General features: G+C 31.8%; 2 protein-coding genes across 2 annotated transcripts; both read right to left on the bottom strand.

The window, feature by feature from the left end:
• Positions 1 to 25: 25 nt before the first annotated feature.
• Positions 26 to 4,944, bottom strand: LOC126735049 (zinc finger protein 586-like). The gene is made up of 3 exons (XM_050438931.1): positions 4,684 to 4,944; positions 4,224 to 4,627; positions 26 to 1,546 (listed from the first exon to the last, which is right to left on the bottom strand). The coding sequence occupies exons 2-3, from the start codon at positions 4,622 to 4,624 to the stop codon at positions 244 to 246; spliced, it is 1,704 nt and encodes a 567-aa protein (XP_050294888.1). The 5' UTR covers positions 4,625 to 4,627; positions 4,684 to 4,944; the 3' UTR covers positions 26 to 243.
• Positions 4,945 to 13,686: 8,742 nt separating this feature from the next.
• Positions 13,687 to 17,481, bottom strand: LOC126735570 (transmembrane protein 179). Its single transcript, XM_050439600.1, has 4 exons — positions 17,273 to 17,481; positions 14,744 to 14,887; positions 14,524 to 14,685; positions 13,687 to 14,466 (listed from the first exon to the last, which is right to left on the bottom strand). The coding sequence occupies exons 1-4, from the start codon at positions 17,380 to 17,382 to the stop codon at positions 14,178 to 14,180; spliced, it is 705 nt and encodes a 234-aa protein (XP_050295557.1). The 5' UTR covers positions 17,383 to 17,481; the 3' UTR covers positions 13,687 to 14,177.
• Between the last annotated feature and the right edge of the window lie 287 nt (positions 17,482 to 17,768).

Genomic DNA, 17,768 nt, shown 5'->3' with positions numbered 1-17,768 from the left:
AATGATTTTAAATAAATCGACCAAAAAAGCTTTTTTTGCTATAATTATTGGAAGAAAAAAATTATCATTTAATATCACAATGATTCTTAATCTAGGCTAAACACGTTTTCAGTTGAAGTTTCACTTTTCAAAATACATAGGTGTATTTTCTACTGTGCCAATATGTACCCTAGAAATATTAAAAAATCAGTCAGTTTTAAAAAAGCAAATCAATAAGGCTTCTTATGTCTAAAACTAATTCCTTTATGTATAGATAGCTTTTTTATACTCCAACAGCATCTCAGACAACTGAGGTTCTTCCATTTGATGATTCAGCTTATAATGGTTCCTTAAGTATCTCTTTTGTCTAAATGTCTGCTTGCAAACTCTACAAGTAAACGGCTTATCATCCTTATGAATCAGCCTATGCCGTTTCAGTTCGTATTTTATCCTAAACTGTCTACCGCAAATCTCGCAAGGGTGTGGCTTTTCACCCGTATGCTTTGTGGAGTGCACCAACAAAGATGCCCTAGTTCTGAACTTCTGGTCGCATCCGGAACAAGAAAAGGGGAATTCGGTGGTATGAGATCGATTGTGAACAAACAAAGAAGCTTTTTGCTTAAAACTTTTGCCGCAAGTTTTGCAAATATAGGGACGCTCGTTAGAATGAATCCTCCGATGCTCGTCGAGGTTTCGTTTTGTTGTGAAATCTGCCCCGCAAGTATCACAGTGGTAGTCTTTTACTTTTTCGTGAGTTTCCTTGATGTGACGTAGTAGGCCTTGAGAAACTCTAAAATCTTTGTTACATATGCTGCAAACGAACGGCCGTTCGCCAGTGTGTATTCTCGTGTGCCAAACGTAGGTGTATATCGAGTGGAGTTCCTTGGCACACTCTTTGCACTTATAGAAAGTCTTACCATTAACCACGATCCTGGCTTTATAAACTTCTTCTCGTTTAACTTTTGGCAAAGGATATTTTACCATGTCTTTAATATTGTACCATTTTGCGCGCATTTTGTATCCTTTCTTTGAACCAGTAGAATTTTTAGTCCTCTGTGTAGCATGACCAGCTGTTTTCATGTGTTCTAATATGGCTGATTGGCTAGTAAACTCTGCAGCGCAATAAATACATTCATATTTCTTACTATTTGTAAGGGATTTTAAATTTACATCTGTATCAGGAATATTATAATGTTTGTCACTAATTTTGTCCTCTAATTTTGGGGCAGCCAATATTATATTACTTTCATTACAAGCCTCTAATAAATCACTATTGTCACTTTTATTTTTAAATTGTTCACATTGTTTTCTACAGTCACACAAAACCCAACCTGGTGATAAATCTTGTTCTTGCACATACAGAGGTACTATTTCATCCAAATGCAAAGTGGATACTTCTTGTAAACCTTGGTCAGTATTTAATTCTTCAATATCCCGAGAAGTTTCCTCATGTAGAGGTAGAGAGTTTTCTTCTAGTTGTGGAATATGGGTTTCTACCAAAAATGTAGGGCCTCTGTCTATGGGTTCTAGTTTTATGGCATCTTTTGAAATTGACGCGGTTGCCACCCTGAAACAAAGGGAACAATCTCTTTAATTATTATTATAGCGATTTTTCTGTACTTTGGTAGTAAACAAACTTAAAAGATATATAAAAATATCCTGTTAGGTACTGACCTAGGTACAGAAACCTTGATAAGGTGTATCATGACATTAAGTTATTAGGTATCTAATTGATCCACAACTCACAACTTAAACTAAACTCTCTACCCCCAATTGATTTAAATATTTAATTACATCATAAAATGCCAAAAAGTGCCTTTATATTGTAACAATATTGACGCAGCGAATATATCAGCTGTCATTCCAAAATCATCGCGGTGACGCAAGCGGGCACACCGTACATCTCTGGAGACACGTGGAACGTTAGTGAATCTTCCGGAACCATGGTCTATAAGGAGCCCTCCCCGCTAGGAGGCCAGTTCAAGTCGGAATATTGGAGCGACTTTTAAATGGATATAAATAGTAGTAAATAAATATTTCAAGTAGTCTTCAGTGTGTACATAAAATAAATAAATTGACTACTTTTATGCATTAAGTATTTTAATTCACACGAAAAACGAACAGTAAAAACGCAACAATACAAATTATAAATTCCATAAAAAACAAGAAAATTAAACATTATTTTACCTGAGAGTTACTAATTTGTTACTAATTATTTGCTAGTATCTCTACTCAACATAGAATCACTCATTTAAAATTGACATAATTGGCAGAAATTATATAGAGAAATGGTAATTGCTTAAAACAGAGTAATATAAAGGTAAAAAAAAGGAAAAAATTGTGAGTATAGAAAAAGATGTTTATTATCTTTTTTTTGTATAATCTATAGTCCAAATTATTTGATGCTTTTTTGTCTTTTTCTAAACTTACTACAGTGATAAAGATTTTCCTAAATCTACAGTTTTCAAGTACTAATTTTTGTACTAGCCAGAATACATTCAGGTACAATACATATAATGAACATAAATTTCAAGAAAGAACAGCAGCCAAATTAAGGACAAATAACTAAAGGGTAATGTGAATTGTCAACTTGACCCAGGGATTGGCAGGATAGTTTATTATTCATCATTTGAATTCCTTCTCCGGTACGGTATTGCCTTTTGGGGATACTGTAGCAATTATATTCTCCAAATGTTGTTTATTATCCAAAAAAGAGCCATTTGGTACATTTGTGGGGTAAATTCCAAGGTTTCCTGTCGCCTATTCATTCTCAAGACTGCTTGCCTAATCTATAAGTACCAATCAAAGTTTACAATTCGCAATCCCAGATATCGAAGCAGGAAACAAGTTCTCCACCTTCCCCAGCCTACCTCAACCTTAACAAAAAAGTCTACAGTTTATGACAGTATAATTATATATTATCATCTTCCCATCTTGATTAAAAACTCCCTATCCCTAAGAATGTTTAAAAGACAGTTAGGAAGTTTGTTGATTGCAAAGGTGTACTATTCCCTCAGCGAATTTTTGGGGAGTCCCTGTGATTTGGGTTTGTGAATACTCTGTAGCGCAGCTTTAGTTTGTAACTACAAATTTATTTTTTGTTTGATCAGATTAATCCACATTGATCTAATGAGCATTAGGGATATTTTTAATGCAAGTGGTTTAAAAGACTTTGTGACAACATATTTGGTATATAAGATGATAAAACTGATCTCTGTATGATGAATGAAAATAGTTTAAAGGATAGTCCTTGAATCCAAGGGATGAACTTGGAAGAAATAAATCAAATCTATTGTTCTAAAACCTTGGTAGTAAAATGCTTAACAAACTCCCTGAGTTCTTAAAATCTACCATAAGCCTTAGTTCTGTCAGAAACCAATTCAAAGGGCTTTATGAGTTTAAGTTACCCCTTTTTACTAATTGCAACAAATGCTATAACTTCCATTTTTGTCCCTAAATATTTAGTATTATATTGTCTGTTAATAACTACTTTCTACCTACCTGGTATGTAGCTAAGTAATAGTTTTTAGGTTAATAATTTACTAGGGGTAAATTAAGACAAAGCATATTTAAAATACAAAATTTTGTTATTCCTGCAATGTACAGCACATTATAATTTTTGTTAAAAAAAAACATTGTTTAAGAAAAATACTTTTTCCACTTTTGTGATTTTTATATATGTTCTCAACTTAAATTTTTTCTAGGATATTGTGATATTATAGTGAAAAACCTTGTTTTTGGAGCTTTATTTCTTAATATTTATACAAATTGCAAGTGTAAATGTATAATGATTAAAAAATAAAGCTACAAATACTATTCCATATAATAACACTCAGGAATCCCTTCAACTGCACAAAATTGGAAAAAAGTACTGTTAAATTAGGATTTTAACTATTAACATGCTTTCTATTGTTTGAGGATGTTTTAAACTTTCTACTAAATACACAAGGAATATTCTCATTTTCTTCTGAGTATTTCATTATTTTTACCATATTCTATTATTGGGGGTAGATATAATAGACTGAAAATCCAAAAACCATGACACGAATATGCTTATTTTACACTTGGGATATGATTAAAATTGATTTGTATTTATTGGATTATTAAGTCTGTGTGATAATTTTCATCCTATTTTTATATGACAGTAAAAATGATGACGGGAATAATACAAGAGATTAAGAATATGATTTTGATTTATGGAAAAATAATAAATGGAAAATATATGATCATAAAATTTAACTTACAAAGTTTCTTCAGCACTGACAGTCAAAATTTGGTTGGTTCCTTCAAATGCATTACTCATATCTTCAAATTGCTTCTCGGAAATAAACTGAAAAGATCTCAGCTTCTGGTCAGTCTCAACACTCTTGACAAACAATTCATGCCACACCAGAAGAGTTGAAAGGCACTGCCAGCAACAGTTCAAAGGAAAATGATCATTTTCAGTAACTTTTATAGGTAGATAAAGATTAATTTTTCCTGGGATATCATTGGATATTGAATCTTCTGAGTAAAGTCCTATGAGTCTGTTGTTTTGATTGCCACACAATCGACACATTGTACTTAAATTAATCATTTCTGCTACCTCTGCTCCTTCCAGCTCTGCCGGGAGACTTATGATTGGAACTTGAATTTCTAGAGACATTTTCTAGAAAAAAAAAGTTATTTTTTGATCTGCTTATTAATTTAAGTTTATACACCTACCTCTTATTTTTGTAAAGTAGTGTTGGTATTATTAGAATTAATGAGAAATTCTGTTAACACTACTAATGATTACAAAAGGTATCCAAGACTAAACAAATCAAAATAATTTATTAATTAAATGATAAACCAACAATTTTTTAATTCAATTTTCGAAAAACAACCGGCAAAAAATGTTTTGTTGTGTATATTTCCTCAAAGTACATTTCACAAGAGACAAATTTTCTGAAAGACAAAGAACGTATATCGTAAATAAACACTAAGGACATCTGCCATCTGGATATTATCTGTCAACATTTTTATTAGTAAATGTGTGTGAAGGTTGCCAGCAACCCATTTATAGTCCGCGCTCCCTGTTATTATTAATCAATATAAGGTATTATTATATTGATTAATAATAACATTATATATATTTTTTGTCCAGATATTAACAATGAATACCTAAATCGACGGTCCGATGATCTCAAATCTCTACAAGCTAAGGTTTTGTTGTGAACATTAATTAAAAAGTCAAATGTTAAAAAAATGAAAAAGGCTCTAACTCCCAAAATTCCCAAAGGATTTGGATAAAACTTTTTTCTGTAAAAGATAATAAAAAAAAACATGCCTATTGTTATTAACAAAGAAAAATTGTTCTAAACAAAGCTACCTTAAATTACTACCACTAAACTTAACCACTACACCCCATACACACTCGAGTTCCAAAACAAACATCAGAAAAAAAATACATAAAAAGTAAATTAAATTCCATAATTATCTCCTCAAGTATAAGACAGCAAAGAATTCAAACCATACAAACAAATCAAATAAAATTGAAATACTGTAAACTTACACTTAGGGAAAATTAGAATGTGTCGACGTAGTATTCATCCAGTGAATAGTAACATTTTTTGGTCAAAAGTATTTTCAATTTACGTTTAAAAGTATCAATACATGTTGCCTCCCTGATTCCACCTGGTAAACGATTGAAAATTTTGATTCCCTCGTAGAAAATAGATTTTTTACTTATTGTGGAGGAGGGGATTGGAAGATTTAGATCGTTCACTTGACGCGTTAAGTATCTTGGATTTGCGGTTATAAATTTAAAGGGATTTCAAAAAGTAAGCAGGCCACTTCCTGAATGTAGAGGGAGAAGACAGTGTGTATGCCCAGCCTAACAAATAATGAGCGACAAGAATCTCTTGGTTTAGCCCCACAGATGTAACGTACAGCACGCTTCTGTAAAACAAGCAGCATTTGTAGAAGGTAGGGAGCTGCATTACCCCAGAAGCAAATGGCATACCTAAGGTGGGATTCAATTAATGAAAAATATACAGATCTTCCAAACTCCATGCCAAGCTCCAGGGTAGCCGCTCTGACTGCAAAACAACCTGCAGACACCTTTTTGCAAGTACCGAGGATATGCTCTTCAAATCTGAGTTCTCTGTCAATGAATATACCCAAAAATTTTGTATTATCAAACTGCTGAACTATTGAATTAGAAAAAGGCATGTGGTCTAGAGCACACTTAAAACACAATAATTTGGTTTTTTGAGGATTTAGTGACAGCAAGTTTGATTCAAACCAGAGATTTACTGCCTGAAGATCAGTTGCTAATGTAGTTCGCAGAGTATCTGTGTCTGGGCTGTGCCAAAGAAGTGTGGTATCATCGGCAAATAGAGTAAATTTCCCCCCCTACATTAAGATTGGTAAGATCATTTATGTATAGGAGAAAAAGTATAGGCCCCAAAACTGAAGCCTGAGGAACTCCCAAGGTGATAGGATGGTAATCAGAGTACTTAGATCCTACAAGCACTCGTTGTTGCCGATCTTGCAGATAGGAAGCAAACCAAGAAGATGAAACTCCCCGAAAACCATAATGATGAAGCTTCCGCAGTAGAATCCTGTGGCAGACACAATCGAAAGCCTTCGACAAATCACAAAAAACTGCCGCCAATATAATAAATATCTAAATCGATTTAAGATAGTTGCAAACCTCTACAAACAAAAGTTTTTTGGTAAAAAATTATTGAATTGCTTGATATTAAAAAATATAAACGGCTATAATTTGCAAAACTCCCAAAGGATTCGAATGAAACTTTTTTATGTAATTAATAATAAATATCTAAGCCGATTTCAGATAGCTGCAAATCTCTACAAACGAAAGTTTTTTGGTAACAAATTACTGAATTGTTTAGTGTGTTCACCGCATATACCTATTATTCCTATAGGTATAATAAGTATATGGTATATAATAAGTATAGGAATAATAGGTATATGGTTCACCGAACCCCACACTGTTCTGGTGGGCCTTGTGCGTCCCAGTTCGTGCGTAAATGCATTCCCCGCTGTGTAATAAAACAAAATACAAAAAAGTATACCAAAGAGCGCAAAGAATTGTATTGTTGGGCAGTTCGGTGGGTGAAAATTTAGCTGCTTCTAACAACATACACAAATTCCTGGGTCAACCACACACTGTTACGGACGAGGGCTATGTATGTTCTCCTTAAATAAAATTAATGAAACCTCCTCGGATATACTTTTTAGGCACCCTGGTAATCCAGCCAGTCGTAATAACCTAAATTCTGATTGGACCTTTCTGGAAAATATTGACTATTGTCTCCTGGAAGAGAGTGACAACCTGAACGTAAGACTCGGACCTCTTTTGTAGGGCCTGACTGTAGTATCGACGACTTAGAGCTACTAGCCCTGATGGTTTTATTCCATATCACTATAGTTGGCTGGATTTGGATCTTGTATTTATACCCAGAAATTACTTTCTTTGTATTTGTTATATAAAAAAATAAATAATTGTACCATTATTATGGTCTTTTGATTGGTTAAAATAACGCGATTTAATTAGTTTAAATTAATTAACTAAATTAATAAGTTAAGTTCTGCACCATCTCTTAAATCTCAGATCAATTAAAATAATTATTATTATTAAAAAAAGTTTTATCCAAATCCTATGGGATTTATAGCTGTTTATATTTTTTAATATCTAACAATTCGCAATAATGTTTTTACCGAAAAACTTTCGTTTGTAGATGTTTGCAACCATCTGAAATCGGTTTAGATATTTATTATCTATTATAGAAAAAAGTGTTATTCAAATCCTTTGGGAATTTTGGGAGTTAGAGCCTTTTTAATTAATTATAACATTTATAACATTTGACTTTTTAATTAATTTTCACAACGAAGCCTTAGTTTGTAGAGGTTCAAAGAGGCCTCAACACCACCGTAAATCGATTTAGGTATTCATTCAGGTGAATACGGATATCAAATTTCAGGTGATACGGGCATTATATTGATTATAAATAACAGGGAGCGCGAACTATAATTTGGTCGCTGGCGACGCTCGCTTCACACCACACACATCCAGTAGCAAACATTTAAGAATTTGTTGCTATGTTGCTAATACATTTGTATTCAATATGAACCAGTGTTGAAATGAAAAATTAGAATGAAAAATTAAATCGACAGAACAATTAGAAAAACGTAATTATTGGCTTTTGTATTAATTGTTTTTTTTTAAATAGACGAAAGGTCTTCTTAAAAATTTGACAATCGCTTCGTTTACAACGCGCGGATCTATTAGGTCCATGGATCAAATGAGGGACTATTTTTATTTAGCACAGTACAGTAAGATTGATTTTGAGGGTTCAATTAGTGCAGGATTATCTCTAGGATCAAAATGTCAGTTGAACTTAAAGGAAGTTTATTAGTTTAAACGAAAATAGGACATAACCTCTAAATCTTTAAAAATTATATTGTTGTTTAAAAACAAAAAAAGCTGTACAATTTTAAAAACCTCCCAACCTTACATCCAATAAAATGCCAAACTTGTCATTTTGGTACTTCAAAATAGCTCCTAGGTGTTTACACCGAAAAAAATACATTTTATCTATCCTGTGGGAAGTAGGGGTGGTAAGATCAGTTCCTTTTTGGGATCAGGTGCACCTGCTCCAGCTCCGGCTGTGAACCTAGCTCCGTTAATCAGGTGCAGGTGCACCGGGCTGAACCAAGATTCGAACTATGCTTTTTATTTTTATGACCCTCTCCTCCACCTTTTAGTGTTATAGTTAAAATTAATAAAAATAAATGATTTTTAAATAATATTCACATGAGTTAGGTATTATTATTAACAAAAATTTTACATTCTATGTCTATGATTTCTACGTTATAATTAACATACAATTATAATTAATCATCCTGTTATTCCTGTTAGGTAGGTATATGCAATGTAATATGTATGAATTTATGAAAGCAAATAGCATAGTTCAAATCAAATACCCCTTTTAAGAATTTAAATGAATATTATTACTATGATACTATGTACTTATACTTATTATACTATAATAACTTATATATTTCTGCTTGGTTTTGGTATTGATATCCCGATTCCCGAGAGGATCAAACCATTGAAATTGTATGTTTGGCTGTTTCGCTGTTCTGTTCGACAATCTGCGGTTAGATGGCGGCAACTGCACTGTAATCTTTTATGTAGGTGCACGCCGGATTCGTTTCGAACCGGTTCAAGATCTGACGTTACACTAACAAATCCGTAGTGCACCTACACCTGGGTAATATAGGTTTTGGGATCAGGTGCACCGCTCCGCTCCTGCACGAAATGGCGAACTAGGTCCAAAAGAGCAGGTGCAGGTCTTTTATACCATCACTAGTGGGAAGCATCAAATTCGCGTATCAAATTTTAGTGCGCTGCAATTTACACCGAAAAAATAGTTCTTTGATCCAATTATGAAATATTTGGTACACGCGTTGTAAATGTAGCTAATGTCTTTAAAGGATATGATACTAAATTATTTCGAAAGTTTATGCATTTCCGAGTGTACCGGAAATAGAGGTAAAACTAAAATACTGAAATCATTTGGGTTTTGGCGTATTTCAAATCATACATGTTTACTGTTTCATGTGAGGCTTTTATTGATTTTATTCTGCCACTTTGAACAATGGGAAATAATATAAAAATAATGCAACAGAGAAAACAAAATTTTACTGCGAATTATAAAGCACTTGCGTTATTCTTTCTGTCAAATCAATTAACGTTACCTACTTCACTAAAAAAAGTTAATACTTAGGAGTTGCACTTGATCCTTACCTAAAATGGAATAATCATGTTGAACATGTTAAGAATAAGATTAAATCATGTATAGATAAATTTAGAGAACTAAAAAGGTATTTTAACTTTTTATACAGTGTGGTGACTTTAACTGGAATAAATTCAGTTAAAACTAATCAAAATTTTTCTCGCAAAATTCCTGAGACCCGTCGATTTTTGTTTATTTTTTTTTTCACATTTCAAGATAGTTTTTGTATTTTTTCACCTACAAGGGGGGTCCAAATTAACCATAACTTTTTTTTTTCAAATGGAAAGCCACTTTTTTTAAACTCTCATTGAAAAGAGCCCTTTTTCTTGATTAAATTGCCCTATTTACTTTTGTGATTATCTAAAGGAGAAGTAAATTTATAAATTAAAAGTTGCGTTTAATGTATAAGATGCTCAAATGAGCACCATTTACTTGTTGGCAAAGCCCAAGACGATAATAAAATTCGTTTCTGACATTTTCTAACAGTTCTGGAGATATTTGTCGGGTTTCTTGCCTAATACGCTCTTTGAGTTCGTCTAGATTTCCTGGTTTGCTCATATAAATTTGACTTTTCAAATGTCCCCACAGAAAAAAATCAAGTGGGGTGAGATCGGGAGAACGTGCCGGCCACTCGATTGCACCCCTTCTACCAATCCATCTGTTTGGAAAATTGTCATCTAAATACTGGCGTACATTACGGGCATAATGTGGGGGAGCACCATCTTGTTGCATCCAGATTCTTTCATCCTACAAATCTGGATCGAACTGACTCGGATATAAGACTGGAACTATTTCATGTTCTAGATATCTTTCCCCAGTTAAAGTATCATTAAAAAATATGGGCCCTATAACTTGCCTGCCAATTATGCCAGCCCAAACATTAATTTTCTGGGGATATTGTGTATTAGTTTCCCTTACCCAGCGTGGGTTCTCGTCAGACCAGTAGCGACAGTTCTGCTTATTAACATGGCCATTTAGGGTGAATGTAGCCTCATCAGAAAAAACGATCCACTCCGAAGATATGCGATTTTCGTCAATGGCGTTCATCATTAATTCACAGAACTGAACTCTACGATCTGGATCGTCTTCCAATAACTCTTGAACGGGTTGCATTTTATAAGGTCGTTTGTTTGCACTTTTTTAAATTTTTAGCACAGATTTATGATGAATAGTTTTCGCGAGCTACTCTTTTGGCTGCAGTTACCGAATTTTCTTCCACTGCTAACAATACATTTAATTGGGTGTTTTCCTCGATTTTAGAAGAACTTTGTCTTGAAACATCCCTCACGTGCCCAACTTCTCGAAATCTGCTTTCGATTTTACTAACCCTACCTTGGTTGGTGACAAATCTGGATATTTCTGCCTGAATAAGTGGACAACCTCTAGCTGAGTACGACTTCTGTCCCCATAACCAATCATCTTTAAGATTTCAATCTTGTGGGATTCGGATAAATAAGGCATTTTTTCAATATCAGTTTTTTTCAATATAACTTATTTAACAACTGGTTGAAACTCACTTTAACAGTGACACTGCAACAATGGACAACAAGCAAACAGGAAATGTCTGGATACCAATAAAATAAACAAACACGCCAAAAATTTACCAACACAAAATATTTCAAGACCTTTAATAATTTAATGGCTTTTTTTTTCGTATTTCTCCTTTAGATAATCACAACAATAAATAGGGCAATTTAATCAGGAAAAAGGGCTCCTTTCAATGAGAGTTTAAAAAAAGTGACTCCAATTGAAAAAAAAAAGTTTGGGTTAATTTGGACCTCCCCTATAGGTGAAAAAATACAAAAACTATCTTGAAATGTGAAAAAAAAGTAAACAAAAATCGACGGGTCTCAGGAATTTTGCGAGATAAAATTTGATTAGTTTTAACTGAATTTATTCCAGTTAAAGTCACCACACTGTATTTAAAAATGCTATACGTAGTACCCATACAACCACATTTAACATAATGTATTTTGGTATTACATATATACACGCGTTACGCTTTAAAAACACATATCAGGCCACTAGAGATAGTGCAAAAATTGTTTCAAGGATACCTAATCTTAGGTAAAAACGTACTTTTTTCTTCGGACGCTCTCTATAAAGAAACCGGTATCTTGGACCTAAGGGCAGCTATTTTTACAATCTGTAGCTTTAAGACAATTTAAGAAGAAAGATACACTATCATTAATTACACACCTGTACACTACTTGCTCAAAACACCTAACTGACCACCTACCAAAAATAGGTAAACACCACATTAGGATAGCGTTTCTATTTGTATCTGAGTCCGAAAATTCATTCGGTACTCCCTGGTCTTTTTGGGATTAATTCTATATATTTGTTTAAAGTAAAATTATTAAAGGAGTGGATTCTAAGCCAATCTAAAGAGGGTATTGAATATATCATAGATTATAAAAATAAGTAGATGTATACATGTTCTTACAAAATTGCAAGCGGTAGTATAAATAAACCCTAATTTATTACTACTTATTCCTGATTTAAATGCAAAACCCTATTTTGACAGACATCACTACCAACTTGGCTGTTATACTTCCAAGACTTCATCAATTGTTTATTGTCTAATGATATCAACTTGAAAATTTTTATTTAAATGTATTATACCACTACATAGGTGCAAAAAATCGAATAGCATAAGTACTTTTTATCGTCATTAGTGTAATAAGTTTGATAGTACCAAATTAAGATTTTTTAAAAGTTTCTTATTTAAAAAACTACTTTGTTTAAATTATTACTCTGTGTATTCATAAACCCCCGACAAGGTCAACCTTTTGTGGGTCATTTGTTTATTCAGACATTCTAACTAACTAAAGCGCTACTAATATGTAGATGGCTCTGGAAGCAAACAAAGTGTATCTATAAAAGATACGGTCTTTATATCTTGTAATGTTCATTTATCCTCAAAAAAGAATTTTTTGGCTCAAGCCCAGGACCCCAGGACACGGTAAATCGAGGCATTTCGTCTGAGAGAAAAAAGAAGATTCTAAGCAACTTATCCCCTATTATTCCATGTCAAAAATTGCATTTTTGGAATAATCTGGTTGAAAGCAATGCTGTTGATCTAATTAACAATATTGAAGATGAATAAAATTAATTATTTAGTGGAAACACATATTTTTTTTCTACATAATTTCATATAACCTAAGTCATTTGTTTAACTTCTACTTTGTTTCTACATAACATAACATTAACATTATTAAACATTAAAACTTTAAAATTACATAAACTGTCTTTTATTTTAAAAGAATAGATACTAAATTTACGCTATACGGTCTTTATAGCTAGTAGACTACATTTTTAATATGCTGACTCGAACCGTATGTCAACATACGGTTTTTTTGCCTAGTATAAAAACATTTTACACAAGAATAAATTCACGTATCTATCATGTTTTTTGGAATAATTTTAAAAATACATATCCCATACACAAAATTTTGGTCATTTTGAATAGAATAACTAAAAATACTTATAGTTACGGACAACGTAATTGCTATAAAGCTTTTTAAACTACAAAATAACTCGAATTAAAAGCGTAAAATTTCAAACGTCATTTTCTCGAAAGTAACTTTTTTGGAGATACGGTGTTTTTAACAAGGACGGCAGTATGTACTACGTCAGCGATTTAAATATTCGTGGAATATTCACCGGATTTGACCTGTCACATGTTCTATGTTAAAAACAGTATGGCCTATTTCTTCTCCTTAAGAGTTTCTTAATTTAAACCATTTTTCCTTGATAAAATTAGATAAAAGACGCGACCACGTTTTTATCGTAAATCCCACCATTCCTTTCTTTCTACATAGGGCTTAACAATTATTTATGGACACAAATAAGGTATATTGTAATGAGCCATTTTGGAGATTTTTTTATGGTTTTATGGTGAATAAAGGTAATTCAATCATTTTAGGATAATAATATATTTAAGTGATAAATAACGTTTAAGACATAAAATAGAAATATTTTAAATAACTACAGCTTAATAATCTCACTACAGATTACAAATGTTTGGATCTGAGAATATTCTGTTTAAATGTGCTTTGCAAATATAACATATGCTTCTGATATAAAATTATAAGAACTGGAAATGTGGTTCCATAATGATTTTTGGCAATATTTATACTTTATCTATCCTACTTAAAACATAATATATGTATGTATAAATATGTATATATCACAATAAATTTAATAACTTACAATATTAATTCTTTAGGCCAAACAATAATTAATAGGATTTTATGGAGCACAAAGTGCACTTGCTTTCTATCCTGCTTTTTCTAATATCAGTTAAAAAATATTAACTAGTCTGTATACAGTATGATGGAGAAACAATGTTATATGAATAATAGCATAAATGATAATATAGGGGTATCTTAAGATCCCTTGAGCTAATCACTCTGCAGTTGCTGTTGACTGAGTATTTGTAGACTCACGTCCTAATGAACTACCTGGAGAGTCGGCATTTTCATTAATAAGCCTCTGTCGTTCCCTAAACATTGAAACCCTGATATTCTCCAGCTGGTGGTATCTCAGTAGTTTAATAATAGCACAAACTGTTAGTCCCACCCATATTGCAAATGAACCCCACACACCAAACTGAGCAGTTCCCAGTTCTATATAGAAATTTTTTGTGTTTATTTCGTCTTTATGGTCAATGTCTTGTCCAGCAGCCAATTCACATCTAAAATTATTAAAATCATGTTTATTTTTAAAATTATATAACATTGAACAGACTTACGAAGGAAACCTTTGAGTCATATTTTCACACCATGCCATAAATCCAAAAGTGATCATACAGGCTGCAATGATTGTGCCAGCACTTAAAAGAATTCCTGAAACTACATCAATAAAGGCTGATAAAAAGCTGCTGTCTTGTCCTTTGAATAATAAAACAGACAACCTGTTGAAAAACATTAATTGCTTGCATGATTTAATAAAAAGATCTTTAGTTAAGGTACCTATAAATTTGAATGATTGCCACTAAGCCCAAAGTCACACCTACAAAAATGGTGTAGTTACAGTAGCCCTGAGAGGCCCAGTGTACATTTAGCTGCCCATCAGACTCCTGCCATTCTCCAGTGGAAAATAATAAACAATGTCCCCTAGAGAATATTAAGTTGAATTAAAAATAATTTTTAAGTGCTATATTCTATACTATTTATTTCCAAATAACAATGTGGCTGAATTTTCCAGAAATTAGTAGTTTTAGATGACAATTAACTTTTATAAATGAGGTACAACCTAAATATGTACAAGTTTCCCCTTACAAAATATGTTAAAAAACTGAACTATGAGATTTTTTTAAAACCACCTTGTAACAAAAATTAATATTATTCATTTGGATTTAATAAGCAAACATGTCAAGATTTTTTCATTATATTAAATTTTAATTTTTTAAATGTAATGGTTTGTAATCATTATATATTTTGTGTGCTTTAAAAATATATTACTAACAGGTTTCCTTGAACCTGTGCAAAATTAATAGTTTAAATCATCAACAATTTATTTGAAACAAGTTGGGTTGCATAGGAATCCTGCTAGGACTAAACTTAAATTAAATTAATTAATACTTAGTTTAAAGCCTATTAATATAATGTGGTAGAATTCTAATATAATAATAATTTATATGAACGGTGCAATATTTTTGTTGACAGTTTAAGATCCATAATAGAATATATAAATTAAATAGGTTTTGAATGTCTTTCTGGTATACAGTCTCTTTTAGTAAATAGGGTGATATGCATTTTTATTTTATTTTATCTATATCAGCATACTTTTATTGCCTTGGTTTTCTTTTCTTTTTTTTAAATCTAATTTTTTCCTGTAGTTGAGTAACAAATCTGTTGGAAATAAATGCTCTTTTTTTATGAAGGTTTTCCTTAGGTATCTTATTTGTGCTTAGCAGCCATGCACTTTTAACGTATAATTTGTAGGAGTATATAATTGGTAGATTAAGCTTTAGCTTCTTAGCTTCTAAAAATAAATCCTGAGAAATGTTTGATAACACAATTTTTAAAACTGTTCTTTGGATAATTTTGAAATTTCTAGAGGTTGGATAGTCTGCCTAGTCACAGCACTCCAAGAAACTCAAGCTATATGTGGAAATACACTCAAGGGGTGATCTATATGCTTTGTTTTTGCTCTAGAATTCTAATTCTTATTCAAGAATAATCTTGGTGGCGCAAGCGATGGTCTTAGCGAGTATGTAAGGAGACTAATTCAAATTAATTCAAGTTTTAAATCAAAATTTATAGTAGGAAATAAATACAGTGTTTTTAACACCTAGTCTTAAGTCATTGTATTATAAAATTTTGAAATTTATAGAAGTTGGATAGTCTACCTAGTCGCAGCACTCCAAGCAACTCAAGCCATATGTAAAAATAGATTCAAGTTGTGATCTATATACTTTGCTTTAGCTTTTTTATATGTTTCATTATATGTTTTTTCTTGAATTAAAACCACAGTGTCATCGGCATAGCAAACAGCACTATCATTGGGTAGAATGTCATGATTTATTTTGCTTAATTTTTTGGTAATATGTCCATTAGTGAAAGAAAACTCAAAATATTGGAGGATTAGGTAATAGAGTTATGTAGGTAGATAGAGATAAATTTCTCTTTTCAAGTTACTCTGCACATAATAAGTCTAGTTTATTTTTTAAATAATGTTATACTGTTTTATGCCCTTACAAAGATTGCACTTACATTCAAAAAGTGCTTTCTACATTCAAATAGAATCCAAAATATTCCTGTCTCATATTAAAAACCTAGAATTTTTCTTATTAGCATATTTCAAATATATCAATAAGAAATTCTTATTCCTTATTGAATAACATCTACAAGACAAAAATTAATATTGTAGCACATAAGGCAAAATGTGGCTGAATACTAGTTGTCTGCTACTATTGCCTAAACCTATAATCTAACATACATTCATAAATTTCATAAAAAGTTTATAATCCTATAAGATTATCACAAAATAAAGTACAAGCCATTATAATGTACCAAAACTGTAATTTGGATCTTAAAATGAAAATTACATCAACTTTTAGATTCAAAACTGGAAAAACTCAGGTTACAGGAAACATAATGATTTTTTAATTCACATTGGAGTAATGGTTTACCACCTTCATAAAAGAGTTTAAGAATAATTTTGCATTTGCAACAAAATAGCTGTGTTGTAGGACGAAGAGTTGATAAGATTAACCCTTTACTTTATCAATTCACTGCTATAGCTTAAATAATAAAAAGTTGCTCTATAATAACTTTGGTTTTCTGAAATATGATTCAGATAAGTAAAAGTTACTTATTAAATAAGTAAATAACTGTAATATTTTATAGAATAACTATTTCTTTATTTTGTGACTTCTGCAAGTTCTATTTTGCTCTAGCATGAGAAACATCTGGCATAATATTTACACTAGCAAAGAGATAAAAACATTATTTGTTTATATTAACAGTAAATAATCATGTGAATGTGATACAAACTTGAAATCATCCTGCTGCAGGCTCATGGGGACAATGATGCACAGAGACAAAATTAGGGCGATAACGTAGCCTGCGATTTGACTAAGCAGTAAAATGTTTGTTAAAGCCATAATTAAATGACAATTTTTGATTATTCCCTCATTCAACACTAAATTAAATGTTTTTATTTATTATTGTTTTGATTTTTATAAATCAACAAAAAACATGAGATATATGTCACTGTCAGCTGTCAAAATAATTATATTGGAAAATTTAGGTAGTTTTTGCAGGACTTGGCAATTAATGAACTGCAAATGCCGATCACTTTATTATTTATTAAATCCTATGTAAATTGAATATAATACGGAGTATACTAACAGATGAATAAGATTCTCTTGATTTTGAGATTATAATGATCTATTTGTAAATATATTGGATTCTATTTCTGTTCCCATATCACCCAATTTTGATATGGTTGCAATTCGTATTCACATCTGAATGCACCTTAAGTGTTGCT

Source organism: Anthonomus grandis, chromosome 4 (assembly GCF_022605725.1).
Source record: "Anthonomus grandis grandis chromosome 4, icAntGran1.3, whole genome shotgun sequence".
NCBI lineage: Eukaryota > Metazoa > Arthropoda > Insecta > Coleoptera > Curculionidae > Anthonomus > Anthonomus grandis.
The sequence above is the reverse complement of the archived record's forward strand: the minus strand, read 5'-3'. Positions and strand labels throughout refer to the sequence as shown.

Coding starts and splice junctions, on each gene's coding strand:
- LOC126735570 (XM_050439600.1), bottom strand. CDS start 17,382: ATGGCTTTAACAAACATTTTACTGCTTAGTCAAATCGCAGGCTACGTT. Junction 14,888..17,272: donor CTGCAGCAGGATGATTTCAA/GTTTGTATCACA, acceptor AATATTCTCTAG/GGGACATTGTTTATTATTTT. Junction 14,467..14,523: donor ATGACTCAAAGGTTTCCTTC/GTAAGTCTGTTC, acceptor TAATAATTTTAG/ATGTGAATTGGCTGCTGGAC.
- LOC126735049 (XM_050438931.1), bottom strand. CDS start 4,624: ATGTCTCTAGAAATTCAAGTTCCAATCATAAGTCTCCCGGCAGAGCTG. Junction 1,547..4,223: donor GTCAGTGCTGAAGAAACTTT/GTAAGTTAAATT, acceptor CCTTTGTTTCAG/GGTGGCAACCGCGTCAATTT.